Source organism: Cetorhinus maximus, chromosome 10 (assembly GCF_964194155.1).
Source record: "Cetorhinus maximus chromosome 10, sCetMax3.hap1.1, whole genome shotgun sequence".
Lineage (NCBI taxonomy): Eukaryota > Metazoa > Chordata > Chondrichthyes > Lamniformes > Cetorhinidae > Cetorhinus > Cetorhinus maximus.
In genome coordinates, this window is record NC_135888.1 from 1,718,045 (window position 1) to 1,741,543 (window position 23,499).

Below are 23,499 nucleotides of genomic sequence, written 5' to 3' on the forward strand. Positions count from 1 at the left end.
CAGATAGTGTGTGATCACAAGCTACAGATTCTGCAAGTCTGTGCAAGGTACCCAGGCAGCTCCCATCCTCAGACATTCCCAGGTGCCGAGGCTCTTCAGTGCTCCAGCCCGGCTGGATGGATGGTTGCTAGGAGACAAAGGCTATCCCCTCAGAAGGTGGCTCACGTCGCCTCTCCGCCATCCAAGAACAGAGGCTGAGCAGCGGTACAATGGGAGCCACGTCTCCACAAGGGCTGTGGTAGAGAGAACCATCAGTCTTCTCAAGATGTGCTTCCAATGCCTGGACCATTCGAGGTGCACTCCAATGCCCCCCAGATCGTGTGTCACTGATAGTGGTTGCATGCTGCGCTCTCCACAATCTGGCGCTGGAAAGGGGCGACGCAGTGGAGGAAAAAGATGTTGACGCAGATCCTCTGGCTGCAGATGATGAGTCCAATAGCGAGTCCGAGGACGAGCACGGTCAGGAGAACGTTGAGGGGGTAGACGCTGACCCGGGCAACCTCCAGGGAAGCAGGGACACCTGGGAGGCTTTGATCCAACAATCCTTCAGCTAGCCCACCACAGATGGACCTCCAACACAAGCATGGGCTGCAGGCTCCATACTCGATAGCTGAGAGCAACATCTGCCTGGTTAGGAACATTAACTATGTGTCTTGTCAATAAAGCTCAATGACAAACAAGTCAGTCATAACATCCTGGGTTCCCGTCCACATGCAGAAGTAAGGAATGACCCTGACCTATGCTCACAAATCAAAATTTACTGATTAACAAAATGAAGCAGAAAATGAAATGAATGCAAAGGTGTTATGCATCACACCAACTTGTCATCAACTAATAGCAGGGCAACATAAAACCACCAGTGAGAAGCCAGTGGTGTGCCTGAGGTGCCTTAAGTTTATGCTTCCGAGTGCTAGGCCTAGATGCTCCCCCCTCGCTGGGACTGGCATCTGAGACAGCCTGCTCACTGTGCTGTGCTGTTGGCCTCAGTGACCTTGGTGGACACCTTCTGGCCCGTGGAGCCTTTGATCTCCCTGCCCGGGAGGGAGCCACCAGTTCCATGGCTGGCATCTCCCCAGTCGCCGCAGCCTCATCGGACCCCACGGTCACTGGCAGAGGAGCAAAGGAGCTGCTGCCCTCATCCGGAGCACCCTGAGAGGAGCCCGCAGAGACGACAGGCAGCCCCTGCGGTGATGTGAGGTCGCTTCGGACCTCCCTGCTCACCATTGATGGATGGGCACCGAGCTGGGATACTTGGTGCCCAATCCATCTCCCACATTGGCACTGACCAGCTGAGGTCAATGCCGCTGTGAGGGCTTGCAGGTACGAGCGCAACCACAGGAGGCCCTGATTGTTCTCCTGGAGGAGCTTCTCCATGAGAGTCGCCACTCTCTCCATGGAGGACGCATGGCGCTCGGCATCGGTGATGCTCCACGTGGACTCCTCCAGTACGGGCACCATGCCACACATTGCCTCATGTATCTCCGTCAGATCATCCCGCATACCCTGCTGGACTTACAGCGTCTGCTGCCTAACGGATGACTCCAGAGGCACATCGGCAGCCACCAATGGAGCATGTGCCTGGTCCCCTGCAGTCCTCCAACTGCCAGTGCCATGGGCACTCTCTGTCTCCGCCCGCACCTCAAGCGAGGATGAAGTGCCCTCACCACTGTGCCCCGTGACACTAGCCGACGATCTAATTCCCACCGAGATGCTAGTATCTGCGCTGGTGCTGCCTGGCAGAGATGGTATGACGCTGGTGATTCCATTTGTTCGGGGCCCTCGGGTATCAGAGATGGCCCTTCTGCCTCCTCCTCCCAGCCCTGCTCCGGTGATGCTGGAAGCTAGAACAAAGACATTTGATTAGTTCAAGTGGAGACAATGTCAATGTACATTCCTGGCCCCCGGATCAGTATACGCTCATCCTTCCATAATCAGTGGTCAACCCATGTTGGAAGCTTCAATCAGTGAACTCTCAACAGTGGGATGGTTGCTGGGACACACATGGTGACCTCAGTGCATGGCAATCTTACCTTCCCCCTGGCACCCCAGCCTCACCGCCACCAGTGGACCTGGGCACATGGCACGTCTCCAGCTCCATCACCTCCTGCATTGATTAGTCCAGCCTGTACCTGGATTCCCATCGCATCCCTGCCACCCCAACCTGAGTGGGACATTGCAGGGCTCCAGTGAATCATCAACCCAGAGCTGCAGCACACTCACACCAAGAAGCCAGGGCTGACCTCCCTTGCCCACATGCTGCCTCCATCACATTTACCGCCACACGGTGTAACCTTGCAAAGCATGTACGCACAAGCACGTGGAACGCCAAGGGCAGCAGATGGATGGGTGCCCTGCCACATGGAAGCTCCCCTCCCAGTCAGTCAGCAGCCTGACTCTGCAGTTCCAGCACTGCGCCTAGGTGCAGATCCTTGAGGAAGCCCCAAAAACAGTACTCTGGGTATCAGTCTAACACATACTGTGGGTACAGAACCCATCTCAGCACTACCCTCTGAGGGTGAACACTGGGCATGGGCAATATCACTGGCCTACCCAGCAAGGGACACGTGCTGTGAATGATTCAATTCTGTAACTGGACTCAGAGTTGGGGGGTGGGGGGTCGCAGTGGGGATGGGGGGGAAAGCCTACCTGCTGTGGTAAGTGACCTCTGCCAACATGGTACTCACCCTTCCTGAACGCAAGAGGTCGTTGAAACACTTGTGGCACAGGACCCACGTGTGTCACACCATGTCATGGGAATGACTATGTCTGCCCCCTGCTCCCAGGTACGTTTGGTCAGATGGGGGTCCTCCTCCTCCCGTCGCTAGGAATGAGGACCTCCCGCCCGTGCTGCCACCTCCTCCAGGAGGGCAGCTAGGCACTCGTCAGAAAAGCGAGGGGTGCAGTGTGCCGTTGCCCTACCCTCCTGCCTGGCCTGCTCACCAGCAGTGCCCTGGAGAGCCCTTCTGTTGGCTATGATGAACAGCCTTTGCAAGACTGCCTGTGCGCTATTTGAACAGGTCATCATTGGGCCCGGCAGTCATTACACTCCCACCGCCGCCCGCTATCCTCGGGAGCCGCATTTCACGCCCATATATAAAATGACGGCACGGAGCTGATCGCGGGCAGCGATCAACTCTGCGCCCGCCCACTCCCGAACGGCCCATCCGATGAGGAGAAAACTCTCCTCTAGGAATTGCTATACAATTTATTTTGAATGGCCATTTTATTGCATTTGAGGCACTTCCTTTCTTTGCTCACCATACTTTTTTTGAAGAGGCACTTGAATTGGGAACTACTTGTACATTAACTTTCCTTGGTGTCATTGTCTGAAGTATTAATATTGCTATCACCTAGATAATATCCAAAATGCTGAATCTGCCTTTTGTCCTGATGTGTTATCAATGCATATATAAAACAAGCTTCTGTTCTTTCTTTTCATCCTTGGTTCGCTCTTTCCTTCTAAGAGTGCTATTCCAAAACCTTTCTGCAGTTTTTAATTAAAACTAACGGCAAAAGCCAATTTGCAGAATAGGGCCAGGAGTTTCCCTTCAATTGTGCTGGTCTTTTTTCAGTGAAATTTCTCTGAAACATGTACAACCAGTGCAAAAGATGGAATTTTACATGCAAATTCCATTCAGTGCAACTTAAATTTCCACGATCTTTTGCACTAATTTTAAGGGTATCATGCTAATGCTGACACTGCCCACAAATCAGGCAATTCCCCTAGGATAAAATTAATCATCGTTGGGTGTTTCCATAAATTGCACTTGTTAGTTGGCCTTCCAAGAGGCTGCAAAAATTTAAGCTGGATCTTTTGGATACAAGGACACTAATGGATATCTTTTTGAAGGGCTTTAAATGAAATTACCTTTAAAACTTAATACCGTACTTCAATCTAACTTGAAAATAATTTTTTTGTACATTTTTAAGTCATTTTCAGTGTTTTTGTTCACAGGCGCATTGATTTAAAATGTTTATATTTTGTGATTAAATTCATTTTCAGTTGTATTAATCAAACTTTTCCAATTTTTACTTCTAAATATATCAAGGAATAATTTTCGAAGCAAAATTTTAAAAAATACTTTAAAAAATGCTGACTGATTTGCCTGATTCATTGAAGAATTTGGCCCAGATTTTAGCCACGATGGAAAATGATGGAATTGCCCAAAAGTTTTAAGTCCCGCCTCCATACACAGCACTTCGCATTTTCATGGGGGGGTTGATCGCATTTCATGCATGCGCAGTTTATAGAAAGCAACTGATCATTTTACCTGCACTGAATTCAGATTGGTAGCCCAGGAGTGCAAAACCTGAAGTGTGCAGAGTAGACCTGGTAAGATCAGGTCTGAACTTTGTGGGTTAATTTGGATAGCTAGGGTACTCCCTTAGGTAAGGTACCCCTTTGGATCTGGCTGCAGGACACCTTTGGTGGAGGTGAGATGCACTTTGTGGGAGGCCAGATGCCTTTGGACATAATAAAAGTAGGCATCAATGTGTGTAAAAAGTGCATAAACTCATTGGGCAGAATTTTCTCCCCGTTGTGGGGGAAGTTGATGGGCGGGTGCGTGCGGGCACACTTCCAATCGGCGCCCCGATTAAGGCCCACCCAGCATGACGTCCGAATGGAAGCACTATGCACTTTCTGTGCGGGCGGGGGGATGCCTAAAATCGAGAGCGTGCTCTTTCGTGCATGCGCACCAAAAAGCGCACTCAACTCCCTGAGGCTAAGTGCTGCCTCATAGAGATAGGCTCCACTGCGTAAAAAAATATATTAAAAATAGAAAGAAAAAAATTTCCCTTACATGTCCCCTCATGTGACAATGTCATATAAGTTGGGACATGTTCATAATTTCCAAAAAAACTTTATTAAAATTTTTCAAACCCTACATGAAACCTCATCCCGCCCGTGGATGAGGTGTCATGTTTTTTCTACTTCCCGCCGGGCCTCCTGGCCTGCCCGCCAACCTTAAGGTTGGACGGGCAGGTCCACTAATTACTTTAATTGATCTGTCAATGGCCTCGATTGGCCATTGACAGGTCAGCAGGCACGCAGCTGATTTTGGTGCGCCCCCGCTTTCCTGAAAATTTAAATGGGGCGTGGTGACATCGGGAGTTCCGCCCGACGTCACCGAGCGTCATTTTACGCGTCGGCCAGCGGGCCCCGCCCCCGCTCGCCGACGGTAAAATCCTGCCCATTAACTGTCAAGCTCATTGCAACTGTCAACACACCTGTCAAAAGGACCAGTTAAAAGCACCTGTCAAAGGGAGCTGTCAAGCAATTTAAAAGTCCTGCCATTTAAAGCTTTGAAAAGAAAGTCTGCAGTGTTTTTAAAAAAAAAATTGCTTGCAATTTCACTCATTGTCTGTTGACATAAGCCTGAGAGTTTCATATCTGGATTAGTGCTGCATGACTGATTTCACAACCATCCATTATCACAGTAGGGTGCTTGCCATTTCACCTTTTGATTGACAGCTACAGGTGGTTCTAGACTCTTTGAAGTGGGCTTTTGAATTCCAATGCTTGTTGTTATAAGGGATTGTGCACTTGATTGAAATGTTTGTTGCTGAGGCCTTATGCAGTTGAAGGAATGTAAATATAATAAATGTTTTTTTATGAGTGTTTTTTCCACTGCAGTGATGTCTGCAATAGACTCTTTGGCCGGAAATTTCCAGCACCCCTGCAGCGGGTTCCCCCACAGCGGGACTAGCAAGCCATTTAAATCTCCATTCACAATGGTGGGACCAGAAGACCCTGCCATGTGAGGGGCTGGAAAATTCCAGCCTTAGAACATGATTTTATAGAACTTTATTTTATCTCTGCATGGGTCCTGAGGTCTGCCCATGGTGGATACTGGGTGAGTCGGCATGGTAGGTGTAAGGGCAAATGATGGTGGGTGGGAGGGTTATGGGTTGGCATGAGTTGGCACTAAGTTGGCATAGGCTATAAAGGGGCATAGGAGGGCATGAGGGTCCATGGACAGTGGGTGTAGGGCATAAGGTGGCATGTGTTGGCATGGATGGGGCCTGGGGAATGTGTATGGGGTGTGGTGAGGGCTGGAGGGATGTTTTATGTTTTATTCTTTTTCTCATTTTGGACATAGTGCCGGAGCTCCGAGGCCGGCCTTCCATCCAGCCTGCCTCCTCACCCAGCAGCCTCCTCAGCTCTTCCTGGATCGCCTGCCTCAACTTCTAATCTGGGCCACCTCTGTGCGCCCCACTCCCCCAGCCAAAAATCTGATGTCCGGGTAGCCAGTTTTAAAGGTCGGGAATCGTCAAGCCAGGAACGCTCCCGTCTCTGCGCACCCGACGTAAAAGTCAAAATTCAGGCCTTTGTATTTGATGTGCAAATTAGTTTATATGGAAACTTGGTGGGGGAGGGGGGGTCACTTCTTGCAAAACAGGCACAATTTATGCTGAAATTACCAATTGCACCCAATGTGGAAACACTGTCCCTGTATGTGCAAATTCATAGTTTTTGTCTGCAGCATGTGACAAGTGTTTTTAGTTGTTAAATGAATTGCGACTTTGCAGTGGACTAGCCCATTAGCTAATTACGATGGTATTAAGCTTGTAAGAGAATGGAATTAGATTCTGTTTGAATTGACGTTGGTATTTAAGGTTACTTTATACTTAAGCAGAATGCATGTAGGAGGTGGGGAGACATAACCTGTATTATTAAGATAGACTTTCAGAGAAATGTGCAATGGGCTAGTCAATTCCAACTAAGGATGAAGTTGTGAATACTGGGATGGGGGAGCCATCTTACAATAGAAGTACTTTTATATGTTGTAACTCAAATAATGCAACAGCCAGAGATTTCCTGATACAAGAAATATTAAAACTGAAAAGAATCAAATCTTTGTCATCAGTTGGAAATATTAAGTTTATAAATTATTTTAAACTTTATTTGCCTTAACTATCATTTATATAATGAACATTTTTTTAAATAGAGTTCTATTTTTTAATGGCTGCTTTAAGGAACTCATACTGGGCAACAAAAACATTTTTAAACTTATATTGAAGTTTGCACGGAAGTAACCCACATTTTTTGTTTCCTTCTTTATTTATGTATTGCAGGGGATGTATCTTCGGTTGATGGAGACCGCACACTTCTTGATTTCTCTCAAAGGTAAAGACAAAATCGAGATCCTATCGAAAAGATAGGCAGGTTGGCAGAGGGGGTGGGGTTGCGCTGTTAGTAAGAAATGAAATTAAATCGATAGCAAGAAATGATGTAGGGTCAGATGATGTAGAATCTGTGTGGGTAGAGTTGAGGAACCGCAAAGGTAAAAAAACCATAATGGGAGTTATGTACAGGCCTCTGAACAGTAGTCAGGATGTGGGGCACAAGATACACCAGGAGATAGAAAAGGTGTGTAAGAAAGGCAAGGTTACAGTGATCAATATGCAGGTAGACTGGGAAAATCAGGTTGGTAGTGGATCCCAAGAAAAGGAATTTGTGGAATGTCTACGAGATGGCTTTTTGGAGTAGCTTGTGGTGGAGCCCACTAGGGAACAGGCAATTCTAGATTTAGTGATGTGTAATGAGGCAGATTTGATAAGGGAGTTTAAGGTGAAGGAACCCTTAGGAGGAAGTGACCATAATATGATAGAATTTACCCTGCAATTTGAGAGGAAAAAGCTGGAATCAGATGTAACGGTATTACAGTTGAATAAAGGCAACTACAGAGGCATGAGGGAGGAGCTGGCCAGAATTGACTGGGAGATGAGCCTAGCAGGAAAGACAGTGGAACAGCAATGGCAGGAGTTTCTGGGAGTAATTTGGGAGACACAGCAAAAATTCATCCCTAGGAAGAAGAAGCATACTAAAGGGAGGACGAGGCAACCATGGCTGACAAGGGAAGTCAGGGACAGCATAAAAGCTAAAGAGGAAGCATACAATGCGGCGAAGAGCAGTGGGAAACCAGGGGATTGGGAAGCCTACAAAGACCAACAGAGGACAACTAAAAAAGAAATAAGGAGGGAGAAGATTAAATATGAGGGTAAACTAGCCAGTAATATAAAAGAAGATTGCAAGAGTTTTTTTAGATATATAAAGGGTAAGAGAGAGGCAAAAGTGGACATTGGGCCGCTGGAAAATGACGCTGGAGAAGTAGTAGTGGGGAACAAAGAAATGGCGGAGGAACTGAATAGGTACTTTGCGTCAGTCTTCACAGTGGAAGACATGAGTAACATCCCCAAAGTTCAAGAGAGTCGGGGGGCAGAGCTGAGTATGGTGGCTATTACCAAGGAGAAGGTGCTAGGAAAACTGAAAGGTCTGAAGGTGGATAAATCACCTGGACCAGATGGATTACACCCAGAGTTCTGAAGGAGATAGCTGAAGAGATAGTGGAGGCGTTAGTGGTGATCTTTCAGGAATCACTGGAGTCAGGGAGGGTCCCAGAGGACTGGAAAATCGCTAATGTAACCCCCCCTGTTTAAGAAGGCAGTGAGACAAAAGACAGGAAATTATAGGCCGATTAGCCTGACGTCGGTCGTTGGTAAGATTTTAGAGTCCATTATTAAGGATGAGATTTCAGAATACTTGGAAGTGCATGGTAAAATCGGGCAAAGTCAGCATGGTTTCATCAAGGGGAGGTCATGCCTGACAAATCTGTTAGAATTCTTTGAGGAGGTAACGAGTAGGTTAGACAAAGGAGAGCCAATGGATGTTATCTACTTGGACTTCCAGAAGGCCTTTGACAAGGTGCCGCATAGGAGGCTGCTCAGTAAGATACGAGCCCATGGTGTTAGAGGCAAGGTACTAGCATGGATAGAAGATTGGCTGTCTGGCAGGAGGCAGAGAGTGGGGATAAGGAGGTCCTTCTTAGGATGGCGGCCGGTGACTAGTGGAGTTCCGCGGGGGGTCAGTGTTGGGACCACAACTTTTCACTTTATACATTAATGATCTAGATGAAGGAACTGAGGGCATCCTGGCTAAGTTTGCAGATGATACAAAGATAGGTGGAGGGACAGGTAGTATTGAGGAGGCAGGGAGGCTGCAGAAAGATTTGGACAGGTTAGGAGAATGGGCAAAGAAGTAGCAGATGGAATACAACGTGGGGAAGTGTGAGGTCATTCACTTTGGTAGGAAGAATAGAGGCATAGACTATTTTCTAAATGGGAGAGAATTCAGAAATCTGGAGTGCAAAGGGACTTGGGAGTCCTAGTCCAGGATTCTCTTAAGGTTAACTTGTAGGTTGAGTCGGTAGTTAGGAAGACAAATGCAATGTTGGCATTTATTTCGAGAGGACTAGAATATAAAAGCAGGGGTGTGCTGCTGAGGCTTTATAAGGCTTTGGTCAGACCACATTTAGAATATTGTGAGCAATTTTGGGCCCCGTATCTCAGGAAGGATGTGCTGGCCCTGGAGAGGGTCCAGAAGAGGTTCACAAGAATGATCCCAGGAATGAAAGGCTTAACATATGAGGAACGTTTGAGGACTCTGGGTCTATACTCGATGGAGTTTAGAAGGATGAGGGGGGATCTGATTGAAACTTACAGAATACTGAAAGGCCTGGATAGAGTGGACGTGGGGAAGATGTTTCCATTAGTAGGAGAGACTAGAACCCGAGGGCACAGCGTCAGAGTAAAGGGAAGACCTTTTAGAACAGAGAATAGGAGAAACTTCTTTAGCCAGAGAGTGGTGAATCTATGGAATTCCTTGCCACAGAAGGCTGTGGAGGCCAGGTCATTGAGTGTATTTAAGACCGAGATTGATAGGTTCTTCATTGGTAAGTGGATCAAAGGTTACGGGGAGAAGGCGGGAAAATGGGGTTGAGAAACTTATCAGCCATGATTGAATGGCGGAGCAGACTCGATGGGCCGAATGGCCTAATTTCTGCTCCTATGTCTTATGGTCTTATGCAAAGCTTTCACAAAGCATGATTTGATGTTCTCCATTCAGTTTATCTCATCCCAATTTGACGTGTTATCCAGCTATTAAATTGAGGTTAATCTGTACTACTCACTGTAAGCTACCCCTGTTTAAAAAGGGCCTAGATGTGCTGATCGTGTCCTATGATTTATTTTGAGACTTTGAAGGGAGAAAGTATCATTTCCAATCATCTGAAATTTCAAATATTAATAAAATTGCATTAGTCCTGGATGTTTGATTTTAGTGCACAGCAGGCTGATTTAAAGACAAGGTGAGACTTGACTGTCATCATTTGTATTGTTTTAGTTGTAATCTTTCTAAAGTATTTATAATAGTTTGGCAAATGTTATCTGGTTTTACTACAAAAGCAAGTCCTATTTATAAAGGAGCCCAAATATTTCATTTTTGACATTGAAACATTTCAAGTCTTCAGTCCTTTCAGATTAATAGTGAGCCTGTTGTATTAATGCTGCCTTTTTGGGAAAATGGGGTTGTATAGTAGGCTGCCACCTCCTGCTGGCAAAACTCCAAAACCGCAGGCATAATGATACTTTTGGATGTAGACAAAGAATATTACAGAGCCATTTACACAAACCTACTAATATCATCAATTTTTACCAATTTGATTAAAGCTAGGCACAAGAAATCCATATAATAGCTGCAGTTTGTTAACTCATTATACCAATCTTATTTATCTGCAAATTTCTAAATTAGCTATAGATTCCAATTTTGTTGACAACACAGGGACTAAATCACCCTATGTTGCATTGATGATGCAGTGATTTGGTCATAGAAATATCCAGAACTTTTATCGATGGAGGCAGAAAATCCCGGCCTATCGTGGCAGGACCCGGACCAGATGATCAGGCAGGGGTGGAAAATCCCGCCCATAGATTCTTTGCAAATGGTATCAATGTTGGCAATAGATTCGCTGTGTTCAGCAGTTAACAGATGTACCTTAGCATTAAATGTCCCTTACTTGTGATGGAGAGGGCATTACAGAAGACCTTCACACAGTTTGGACATGTCTTGCATTTATCACAAAGGAAGGACAGCACGTATCCCATTAAATTGTTTTGTAAAATCCAGTTATGGTCAAACTAGGTTTGGTTGCACTGTAATTTTTAAAGCTTTTTTGTTCTTGGGTTTCTGCATCCTGCGGGTAGAATCGTCCCAGGTTTGCACTAAGTGCGGTAGAGGGTGGGATAAAGGACTTTTTACCCACTGGCCACAATGGCAGCTTTTCACACCATAGCATCCCAATCCCACCTCATTAATAATGCATTCCCAGAAACTCGCCGGCAGGTGGCCTCTGACTTGCCTGCCACACCATTACCTTGCAGCTTCCTCAGGCAAGGCGCCATATTTAAACTGCAGTGGTGCGCACATTTCTCAGTGCTTGCAGCCCAAGAGGGCACCGCTGAAGACATGGCCCCAAAAGCAAAGAAGAGTGCAGCCCTCCTGATTCAGTGACACATGCCTGGGATGCCTCCTGGACACCGTGGAGGCCTGTCGCGGTGTTCTCTACCCCTGCTCTGGCCGCAGGAGGCCCATCAGTCTCACCACTCCAGCTTGGGAGGTGGTGGCGGAGGTGGTTAGTGCCAATGCTGCACACAAGAGGTCGGCCATCCAGTGCAGAAAACGAATGAATGATCTCATCCGTGCTGCTAGGGTAATTACTCTAAACTCACACACTCACAAGGCCATCACACGTTCACTGGCATCTCATTCACTGCCAACTCAAGGGTCATCACCACTCTCTCTCTCTCACATACACCCTCACATCTCCATCTGGCCTCATCTCTGGAGACTGCCTCTTCAGCCCTCACCATCTTGAGGCCTGTGCCTCCACACACACCCTGGGATACCCCCTTTCCCCAGTATAACCCTCGCCCTGCAGTCTCTTTCCTGCCTGAGGCCACTTCATCCCTTTCCCAACCAAGCCCTAGCCCTGCAGCTGTTGAAAAGCCACCCCCGCTTTAAAGCTGGTCTGGTAGGTAGAGACCTGCCCGTAAGCCCCCCTAAAAGTTATGTGGTGCTGTCTGCGAAGCCTGGTGTTGATGACCATGACTGCTGCCCAAAGTAAGGTAGGCAAACATCCCAAGTGCAAAGTGCAGCTTGCCAGGTTGTAGGGGATCTCTCACTCCCTTCATATTTCTAATTGGCCACCTGTCTGTGGTGTACCAGGCAGCCGGTGTTATCATTCACCCGGAGGGATTTGATCTCCCGCCTTCTTGCTGGGCTGCTTGGTCACAGCAACGCCGCATATCGCTTATGTACAGTTGTGAAACACGTCAGCGTGCCCAGATGATCCAGCGTGAGGGGGATGATTCCGGCGAGCAGGGCTTATAATGAGATTGTGAAGTATCAAAATTAGGTTCCCAACGTGTGGCAGCGGGAAAAGCAGCCCACTGTTGATGGGGAGAGTGGACGATCGCAAACTGGTTTCACAGCGGCCTTCATTTCAGGAAAGATCATTTTAGGTGTGACATTTCTAACTTTAACATGTTAAATGCATCCTCAGCATCTTAAAGTAATCATCCTGTGTTTAAATGATGAATTGATTATTTAATACTGCAGCAGGGAACTTTGCTCCAAGCACGTTGCATTATTTCTATGATGATGATTAATGCAGGTAATGCAAGATACATCACTTTCTAAACCTCATCGTAGTGTTTATATTTTTACATATATGAATGTCACTTTATAATAAAAGATAGGCCTCTTGATAGTAAGTTTTTTTTGTAAAGGGAAAAGTCATGCCAAAAGAATTCCATGCTTGAACTATAAATTTAACATTTCCCCACAAATGTAAAAATTCATTGGCTATCCAGCTGACTGTGGCTGATAGAGAAAATCTAAATTGTGAAAGTGGGTTAGGACCTGTGGTGCTTATTGGAAGAGGCCCAAAGAGCAGATTCTAATGAAACTTTTCGCTAAACATTTTCAGGAGTTTACATTCAACAGATACAAATAATCACAATTAGTGGAGAAGGTCCAATGATATTGACAGCTACTTTTAAAGCCTTTACGCTGCTTGTCTGTAATGTTTCCCTGTTTGCAGGATACGCTTTTGCAAGATGCTGTTATGCAGGCCTTTTAGAACCTTCTGGTTCTAGTATGGCCCTTGAGCTCACTAAAGCCAAGTAGCGTAAAACTTTCCCCATATCCCACCAAGCATTTATCTCGCATCGCTTTGATTCAACTACACTCTGGTCGGAAGCCACCTTTTTGAAATCTTGAATGGCTATATGAAATCTTTTTAATGTTGCAGGGCAATGACACTGCCACTCATGGCCTTGTACTCTAAAAAATTAACTGCCTCAGGAGCAGTGGTCTGCGTAGGCATTGCTGCAGTGCCAAGTGAGTCCAGTCATATTACTCTCACTTCTGATTCAGAATATAGTGAGTTTAACTCCTACTCAAGGTTTACACTTCAGTTCAATGTTGAGAAAGTGCATTGCCTAAGGTGTGTCTTTTGGATAAGATATTAAACAATTTAGACAGACATAAAAGACCCTAGAAACACATTTTAAGAAAGGAATCTTCTCCCAGCTCCCTGGACAATACTTATCCTTCACCCAACATCATCCTAAAAATAGATTAGCTGGTAATTTATCTCATTGCTGTCAATCAGCAAACAATGGCTGGAGAGAGATAAGGTAATGATTTACAGATTTACATAATGATATTTGTGTCATGAGAGGTGTGATTTGCAATGTATTTCCCCTCCTACAGTGTTTTAAAAGGACGGAAAATTGCAATCCATGGCAAAATAAAATGTAGGAGTGCTTTTAAATATAAAAGTCCACTGCTATTATGACCAGTTTGAGATAGATGCTGTTCCAGCAACTTTGATTAAATTGAACAGCCAAGTAAGGCTAAGAACCGCACACTAATCCTAATGCATTTATTAATCTCATGCCGCTGTTCTTAAGATAACAGATCCTCTGAATGCTGAACAGTAGAGTTCTTAAAGCAATAGAAATGATTCTGTATTCTTCATTCGTTGGTGCACTGAAGAATGTATGAACAGAAGCAGAACTTAAAATTGTGTGAAACATTGATAAAAGTGGCTTGGTAATCTTACTATGGGAAGATGGAAGTCCATTGATGTGTGGAAGAGCTGCTTGATATATTCTAATGTTTTGAAAGTTACTGCTGTTGCTAAAGCTGTTTTGTCAAAAATTCAGTTCTTCTACTTTACTTTGCGTAGGATAAAGCCAAAAATGGCCTAGTAATTTTTTTGGGGGGGAGCAGTGTTTTTCTGTGCTTTAGGCAACTGTAAGAATAGTGCATGATTTCTTTCCTTGCAACCTGTCTGCACAAGTGCCTTGGACTTACCGAGGCTTCTGGCATGCACTTACTGCAAGCATGCTATCCAAATTTAGTCCCATCTACCGAGAGTCTCTTTTTTCCTTCTCTTTGGCTAGTTCTCGCAGCCTGCAATATGAAGTTCTCCACCTTCGAAAGCAGCTAGAAAATGAGCGCAAACAGCTGCACAAGCAGCTGAATGAACTTCTGCGTGAGAATCAAGCCTTGTCCCAGGCAACTAAAGAACAACTTGAGCAGTAAGTTTATACTCTATGTTGATGTGGGCTAAGTTAGGCGTCCTTTAGTGATTTACTTTTGAAGAAATTCATGAAGACACAAATATCTTTGTTACAAAGTTACTGTTGAATGTTCTGCTTGGAAGAATGCTCTGGCAGTATAGACATGGTAGTTACAAACTTTGTGTTAAACTCTAATGCAGGCACTGGCAATGCATTTGTATAGATTAAGGCCTAACTTGTCTGTGTGGTTCAGCTACTTTGCTCATTAAATATTAAGGGAGTCCAGAGTTTTGTATTCCAAACACAGAAGTAAGAGTTGTAATCCAAACTGCAACTATCATTCAAACTCTAGTATAATCAATGCACTTTGACTTTAAACTGAAGTTATAAACATAACAAATTAGACATTGGCACTAGCAGCCTGGAGACTGATTGGTGTTGCAGTAGGTTGTTTTTGGATTGTGCTACTTTTGCCTGGTTTACTGAGGGAGGTTGTGTAGTGGAATTAGCATAGAACCTTCTGCTTTCATATTTAGTCAGAGGTTTTGTGAGGGGACTGTGTTCCAGATGATGACTCCATGGGGAGAATTTTGTCCCTGTTGGGTGAGCTGAACAGAAGCGGGCACGAGCGGGCATGGAGCCGATTGCCGCCTGCGATCGGCTGTGCGCCGCCATTTTACGTGAGCGGGCCAATTAAATGCCTGGTAGCGCTCAGTGCTACCTGTGCAGGCGGGGGGAGGAAGGAAAGTCAGGGCCTGCGCTCTTTCGCATGTGTGCACGAAAGAGCGCAGAAATCTCCCTGAGGCACAGAGCTGCCTCAGGGAGATTAAGTTCAACATGAAAGTTTCAAATAAAGAAAGAATAAAATTATTTAGACATGTTCCCTCATGTGACAGTGTCACATGAGCTGGGATATGTTTATGAATTGTGTGAAAAATATTTATTAATTTATTAAAATCTTCATGAAACCTCAACTCGCCCGTGGATGAGGTTTCATGCAAAACGCGAAGGCTGCTTGGGCTCTTCACCTGCCCACCAACCTTAAGGTTGGACGGGCAGTGTTGAGAATTAGTTTAATTGGTTTACTTAATGGCCTTAACAGGCCTTTGACAGTTCGGGGGGCGTGCAGCTGCCTCTGGCGCGCGCCTGCCAAACAAAAAATCGGAATGACGCGGGGTGACGTCAGGACATCATTTTACGCATCGGCATAAATTCTCCCCCATGAGCTGAAGTTAATATATACCAGCTGAAGTTTCGGAGGCAAGATTTCCATGGCCTTAACATATCCATTGGAATTCTGCTGAACAATATCCTAAAATTTTGACAGTGTCCTTTTTAAAGTAAGCGAGATCCTGGCAATGAATGTCTTGTGTAACATTTGATAATAATCATCTGGGTGTTTTGAAGATTCTTGTCAGGATAAAATTGAAGTGTTCCCTGTTGGGGGGGCCCTCTACGGAGGTGTCCTCCTGCTTTCCATCAGGGACCTGGAGTGGAGGGTGTTGCACGCAGCAGTCCCATACAACCACAGGATGTGTCGGTTCACGGACTCCCAAGAGATCTGTGCTTTTTGCAGCCTTGTGGAGCCCATGGACCACGTTTATATAGGGTGTTGTAGGCTGCACTCCCTTTTCAGTTATTTAAAGAACCTTTTATTGATGTTTTGTTCGCACTTCAGCCCCACGCTCCTGATCTACGGACACCCAGTGCGGAGGGGGGCCGGGAGGGAGGAGGACCTCCTCGTGAACCTGCTCCTGGGCCTGGCCAAGTTGGCCATTAACAGGTCTAGGCAGCGGGCGATCGAGGGGGTCATCCCGCCCGATTGTTTGTCCCTCTTCCGCGGCTACGTTCGCGGCCGGGAGAGGGAGCAGGCGGTGTCTCCCAGCACCCTCGAGGCCTTCCGTGCCCGGTGGGCACCGCGGGGACTGGGGTGCTTTATCGCCCCCTTTAATCACATTTTGATTTGATGTTTGTAAGATTCCTTTGAATTTTGTCTTTGGTTTTGCAGTTCCCTAATTTAGAAACTAATGGGGGAGAATTTATGCCGACGCGTAAAATGACATTCGGTGATGCCGGCCGTGCGTCCTGACATCACCACGCGTCATTCCAATCTTTTGTTTGGCAGGCGCGCACCAAAGTCAGCTGCACGCCCGGCGAACTGTCAAAGGCCTGTTAAGACCATTAAACCCTTTAATTTATTTTGTCCCTCGTTTTGTTAATTTAGTTTATTTGGTGGACTCTAAAAGAGTTAAAATTGAAGTGTTGCAGCCCTTTAATTTGTTGCTCACTCAGCATATTTCCTTTCTTCATTGTACAGAAGGGAAACATTTAAATCTAAGTTACAGCAAAAATTAAAACTATAATGCAAAGTATTTAATCTGACTTTTTTTTTGCAGACTTTCAAAAGAGGTACAGGAAAAGAACGAAATAATTTATTGTCTGCAGCAACAGATAAGTCATCAATCATATGTGCCATCCACCAGCCAAGTCTCTTCAGATTCTGAGATGTCTGATGGAAACTCTATTAGTTCACCTGAAAGTCGATCAACCACATCTGAACCTCCACTCACTGGTGAAAATAAAAGTAAGAGCCGTAATAGTAGACAGCGAAGTTTTCAAAGGAGACTGTCACACAGATCACCAGGTAAGTTGCATTCCAGCTGAGAAGTGTGAATTTTTAAAGTTTGAGCAAACTTGAAACATTGAAACCTTGAAAGATTTTCTTACATCATTTATTTTTACACACCATTTTTCATGGCCTCAGGACATCCCAAAGCACTTCACAACTATTAAAAATAATTTTGAAGTTAGTGACTTTGTGATGAAGGCAAAATGGTACCAGTTTGCACACAGCAAAGTGCCACAAACAGTAATGACATAAGTAATCACTTTGTTATAGTGACAATGGTTGAAGGATGTCTGGAGAACCGTTTTTCTGTTCTGATAATGAATAAGGGGCAGGATTTTCCTGTTGGGGGATGCCCCGCTCGCCAACAGGTAAAATAACGCACGGTGATGTCGGGCGGAACTCCCGACGTCACCGCACCCCATTTAACTTTTCAGGTAAGCAGGGGAGCAGCAAAATCAGCTACGCGCCTGCCGACCTGTCAATGGCCAATTGAGGCCATTGACAGAGTCTTTGAAGTAATTAATGGACCTGCCCATCCAACCTTAAGATTGGCAGGCAGGCCAGGAGCCCTGGCGGGCTTCAGAAAAAGCATGAAATCTCTTCCACCGGCAAGATGAGGTTTCGTGTAGGTTTTTAAAAATTTAATCAAAGTTTTTAAAAAAGTTATGGACGTGTCCCAACTCATGTGACGGGACACTGTCGGATTTTTTTTCCTTTATTTTTAATATTTTTGACAGTAGAGCCGATCTCCCTGAGACAGCACTCAGGGAGATAAATGTGCCCTTTTGTGCGCGTGCGTGAAAGAGCGCACTCTCGGCTCTGGGAATCCCCTGCCCACACAGGGAATGCATAGCACTTCCATGCGGATGTCACGCTGGGCGGGCCTTAATTGGCCCGCCCACGTAAAATGGCGGCACGCCCCCGATCAGGGGCGCTGATCAGAGGCGTGCTTCTTGCGCGCCCGCTGTTCAAACATCCCCCCCCCCGACAAGATAACTATCTATCTCATCAGCTCCTTTGTAAGCAAGCCTATCCTTTGTCTCTTTTCGCCTCTTATCTATGCTTTAAGATTTTTAGAATTTCCTACTTTCCAAGGTACTTTGTTCATTTTTTCTTGCACACTACATAACATTCTGATTCCCCTATGAACCTTGAACTTTGTGTGTTTAATTGCTTGTGTTTTCATTTTTGAAGAATATGAAATAGACTACTTGGTATTATAGCTTGTGATTGCTTTGATGTATAATGGCACTAAGCATAATACCGTATGTGGAATTGTATGATCAACCTGACATCCGTCAGATTCACCCTTTTTTTGCTTTATCTTTCTCTCTCTCTTTCATCATCCAGGGAGCTCTGGCCTTGGTTGCCCTACCTTTCCCTCTTGTGGGAATGTACCTGAACTGTGCAGTAAAATTGGCCTTCTTCCAATCAAGTATCTTTACTCTAAATAGTTCCTTGTCCTTTTCCACAGCTAACTTAAACCCTATGATACTATGATCACTGTTCCCAAAATGTTCCCCTACTGACACTTTCTTTATCCACTTGACCCTGATCCTTGTGGGGCTAGAAAGATACTGATGAAGAAAATTCCCCTGAGCACACCTCACAAACCCTTTCCATCACCACCACCCCGAACCCACCAGCTTTACTACCCTAGTCTGCATTAGGATAATAATAGGTCCCTCCGTTATCAATACTGCATATCTTTGCATCTCTTTGTAATTTCTCTGCAAATTTGTACTTCTGTATCTTTCCTACTAGTTGAAGGGAAAGCTTTTCAATAGAAAATACTGCTATCCTTTGACATTGATAAAGTAACTATATTGTATTATTCTGAAAGCCTTCAATTGACTTGTAAAGCAAGTCCTGAAAGTTTAGCTGGGGTTGTTCTTTTTTCATCCAGGTTTAAGAGCTACATAATTTATGGTCACTTAACCTGTAAGTGATACTGTTCACGTGTAAACAAAGGATAATATGATTGAAATTCTTTGGCAGTGCCACTTAAGAGAATTCAGAAGAACTCCAGCATTTGCAGTTGGACCACTTGATTTGTGTCATTTAGAAGTAAAATACTTCCAAATGTCAACCTTTGAAGCTAGCCTATTTATTATAGCTTAAAGGAGCAAAGTTCCTTTAAGTTAAAGTAACTATCAAAGTACAAAATCAGCCACTGATATTTGTTACAGAAACATGATCAGAAAATGAATTGTGAAGAGCTAAAACCAATTAGAGTTGTGCGCTACGCATACGTGGGAAATGGAGGAAATTTGTTAAAGCTGCTAAGCAGGAATGTAAAGGTACAGTGATGTGTACTAGTAAGAAAAGTGCTGCAACCACTCAATTATTTTCTTACATTGGAAGTATAAGTTTAATTGTTTTGTAAATATTTTAACCACTAATAAATTGGAGTTTTTGTATGAGGTGCACCCTTAATCAACATGAGATTTTGTATGTCAGTTGCTGTAAACAGATGTTATGTCATCCTAAAGGTGAGTTTTTAGAAACTTTGAAAACTGTAGTTTGACCAATTTTTAATTTGAACAAAATTCCTCACAATTTTTCCAGAGGCAGTATTTTGTTCCAATAGATTTGCTAATTTCACAGTAATCTTTTGTAAGTGATAATCTGACCTATAAATTCTGAAAGAGACATTTCAAAATTTCTCTCAAATATAAATGGTGATGTTTAGTCTGCCAGACTGTCCTGTGAACATTCGTTTCAGAATGCTGCACTGTAGTTTAATATTGTTCCATTAGTGAAAACTAAAACTGAGATGTTACTTTATTTATTTAACATGAGTGTGAAGTGTGCGGCTACAGTGTTGCCAATGGTTACTTTGCTTTGTATTCATTTGGTTCCATTCTCTAGACCCGGTGGGAATATTGCATATTTGGACCTCTACATATAAATGTTTAAAATGCAGTGTGGAATATGCCAAGATTTTGTTGTAAAACTTTTAATGTCATACTTCACAAGATGTTCTCAATTACCAACTCTATTTTTTTTGGTCTCCCAGCAACGAATGCAAACACAAATTTGCAGAGTGAGCCACAGAATAAAGAAGCAAGACTGACATCTGGATTTTCTACTCCGGATGGAAAGACACAGCTTCAAGGTTTGCATTTATTTATGTTTCGTGCAGGTGTTCCTGTTCTGGATACTTGGGGCAGGATTTTTACTTTGTTGGGCGGGCACAGCGGGCAGGCCCAGGAGCAGCCGACCACCACCCACGCTCGGGCCCTGACATCGATTTCACGCTGGCTGGCCAATTAACGGCATAAAACGCGCACTACAACGCTGAGCGCTGCCTCAGGGAGCTGAAGATTTTTACAATCCAAAAATAAAGACCTTACAAATGTTTAAAACGTGTCCCCTCATGTGACTCTGTCACATGAGCAGGGACATGTTATAAATTACATTTCAACATTTTTTAAAAATTCCTGTTGGAAACCTCATCCCATCCATGGATGAAGTTTCATAAAAAACCCAAAGGCCGCCTGGCCAATTTGTCTGCCTGCCAACCGTAAGGTTGGATGGGCAGCGAAGAATTGAATTCAATTAATACTTTAAAGGCCTTAATAGGCCTGTTAAATGTCGGCGGGCGCGTTGCTGACTCCCGCGCGCGCCTGCCGACCAATGCTCGCCCAACGTCATCACGTGTCAGTTTACACTCGAGTGGGTCGGGCGCGCACAGGAGTCAGCAGAGCTCAGCAAAAAATTCAGCCCTTAGGTTTTAAAGTTTAAATGCTATACACTGGTATTAAAAAGGGATTGTAAAATTTGAATATAAATTTCAAAACTTCTTTTGCTCTTCCATTTCCCCCTTCACATCCATTAGGAAAGTCACAAGCGCTTTATTTCCTTCCTGGATGATGATGATGAGACCATTGGCTACCATTCAATCTTTTGATTGTCAGTCTGCTTCAAGTTACATTACAGCCTTTCAATACCATTGCATTTACATTGAACTTGGGATCAGACTGCCCAGCACCATTTTCAGTTACATTCTGACCCAGTTAGTATAGAGAACTGTAAACAGCCAACTAATTAATTTTTAGCTGTCTTTGTGAGTTCAGAGTATGTGTGAGTTGTCAGCAGAATCACATATAATTATGTCATAATATTAGGCCTCTGAGTATTTTTTTTTTTTTTTTTACGCCATTAAAAAGTATGCATTTGTGGTGTTGAATTACAGCAATGAGGCAGGACCATGCAAAAGTTAAGGGTACAGTTTTTGCACATTGTCAGGACCAGGCATCATTTTAGTGGGGGTTTTTTTGGAAATCAGAAATTGTTGTTAACATTTTTTAGATAAAGTACGCTCAAATGTCGAGGTAACATGGTATATATTCAATTGGGGTAATTTTAACTATTGGCAATGTTGTGAAACAGGCAATATCAGACTGGCTACCTGTAGTGCATCTCCTTCCATTGACTTCAATGGAAATTAAAATTGTGAGAGGTGCATAGTAGGTGACCCATCATATGTTGCCCATTTTGTGCTATTGCTAAAACTTAACAGCTGAAATTCTCCCCCCCACCTGCCCCCAATCGGGGGGGGTTGTGCAGGGGCGGGCGTAAACCCAATCAGTGCCCCCGATTGGGTCCGTGCCACCATTTTACCTGGGCGGGCCAATTAAAGCCTGCCCAGCGTGACGCACGCCCGGAAGCGCTGAGCACTCCCTGTGGGGGAGCGGGGTTCCCTGCTCTCTTTCGCGCATGTGCACAAAAGAGCGCAAAGATCTCCCTGAGGCACAGAGACACAAAGGCGCCTCAGAGAGATTTGTTTAAGTTATGGAAATTTGAATAAAGGTGGGAGAAAAATTTAAGGACATGTCCCCTCATGTGAAACTGCCACATGAGCTGGGACATGTCCATTATTTATTCCAAAATGTTTTATTTAAATAATACACCCTTCATGAAACCTCATCCCGCCCGTGGATGAGCCTGGGCTCTTCACCTGCCCACCAACCTTAAGGTTGGACAGGCAGCTCAGTTAATTACTTTAATTATTTTTTAACAGGCCTTAATAGGCCTTTGACAGTTTGGCGGGCGCGAATCCAAGTCAGCTGCGTGCCCGCAAAACTGAATATGTTAATGACGTGCGGTAACATCGGGACACCTGCCTGACATCACCATCACTGCGCGTCATTTTACACATCGGCGAGCAGAAACCCCTCCCCCCACCTCCCCCCGCTCGCCAATGGGAAAATGCTGCCCCTAATGTATAACACATCTGGGTCAGTATAAGGAACTGCAGGATAACATGCAGTGCTAGCTTATAGGCTAAATCTATAGGGACTAGATGTACTTATTTACTACATTAGAATTATGACAGGCCTTAAATAGGAGAGCTACAATAATACCAATGATTTGCCACAATTCAGTTGAATAACACTTGCCAAAATAAATATCTGGACATTTCATTTATTTCACAATTAGAAACGGGCTTGTTTGAGCTGGGGAAGGTGAGAGAATTGGAGTAATGTTGAATTAAGAACTATAAATTATGTAAGATGTGAAAATACATTATAACACCTTCTCCTGAAACAGTAAGTTCCATTTTAATGTTGATCAGTTAAAACAAACATATATCTCAACGTAACATAAAGGTTCATTAGTAATAAACTTAATATAGTGATTTTTATATTTGATGTTGCTTGTATGGAAATAAATGAAAGTTCTAGCAGAGATTAATTGACCTGTTCACAATTCAGTTTTTGTATGCATGTTAGTTTAATAACTCAAGGGGTAAAAGGATCAGAATTTTTTTTGTTCTGTTTTCAATAATCTGCAAACCCTTATTAGTAGTAAAGCAGTAAAGGAAATTCAGAATATTAATTTTGTATATTTTGTTGACTAGTATTTGGATAACTTACAGAGAGCTGGCACAAATGAAGCAAATGGCCTCCAGTGTTGTATAATTCCATTGTTCACTGATTGGATACCTTGACATGTAGTTGAATCTGGGAACATTAGATATTTCCAAACCAAAAATGTATCTTTATAGTTGACTTGAAAATGCTTCAGCAATGTAAAACTATTTTACTAAGATAGCTTTCAACAGTTAAATATAAATATTATATCATCCATTATTAGCGGATGTATAATTAGTTCTTTGTGTGATGAGATCTACTTGACAATCTTTTTCATAATGCCATAAGGTTCCTATTAACAATTATGCTTAGATACCTGGGCAAGACAATCTTCTCTGTCTTTTCTGAAGGCATGATCAGACATTGTGATTCTGCCCCACGCCATTTCAAGCAGCACAAGTTAGAGTTGTGTCAAAGTAGATCCTCATCCTTTGAATTGACCAATGCACAGAAGGTGTTATCCAAGCTACACGGACTGGGTAAAGTGAGAGCTACTCACATTCTAATTTTCATCCTGCAAAGCCCACATATCTTAGTGCATCTTTCAGCATGCCAGTCCAT

General features: G+C 44.2%; 1 protein-coding gene across 1 annotated transcript in view; it reads left to right on the top strand.

Moving 5' to 3' along the window:
- The window catches only part of cdk5rap2 (CDK5 regulatory subunit associated protein 2), a 164,741-nt gene that overhangs the window by 97,109 nt on the left and 44,133 nt on the right, over positions 1-23,499 (top strand). Inside the window, exons 36-39 of the mRNA XM_078549804.1 lie at positions 7,078-7,129; positions 14,311-14,448; positions 16,827-17,074; positions 20,079-20,177. Coding sequence (XP_078405930.1) covers positions 7,078-7,129; positions 14,311-14,448; positions 16,827-17,074; positions 20,079-20,177 — 537 coding nt within the window. The remainder of the gene's footprint in view (positions 1-7,077; positions 7,130-14,310; positions 14,449-16,826; positions 17,075-20,078; positions 20,178-23,499) is intronic.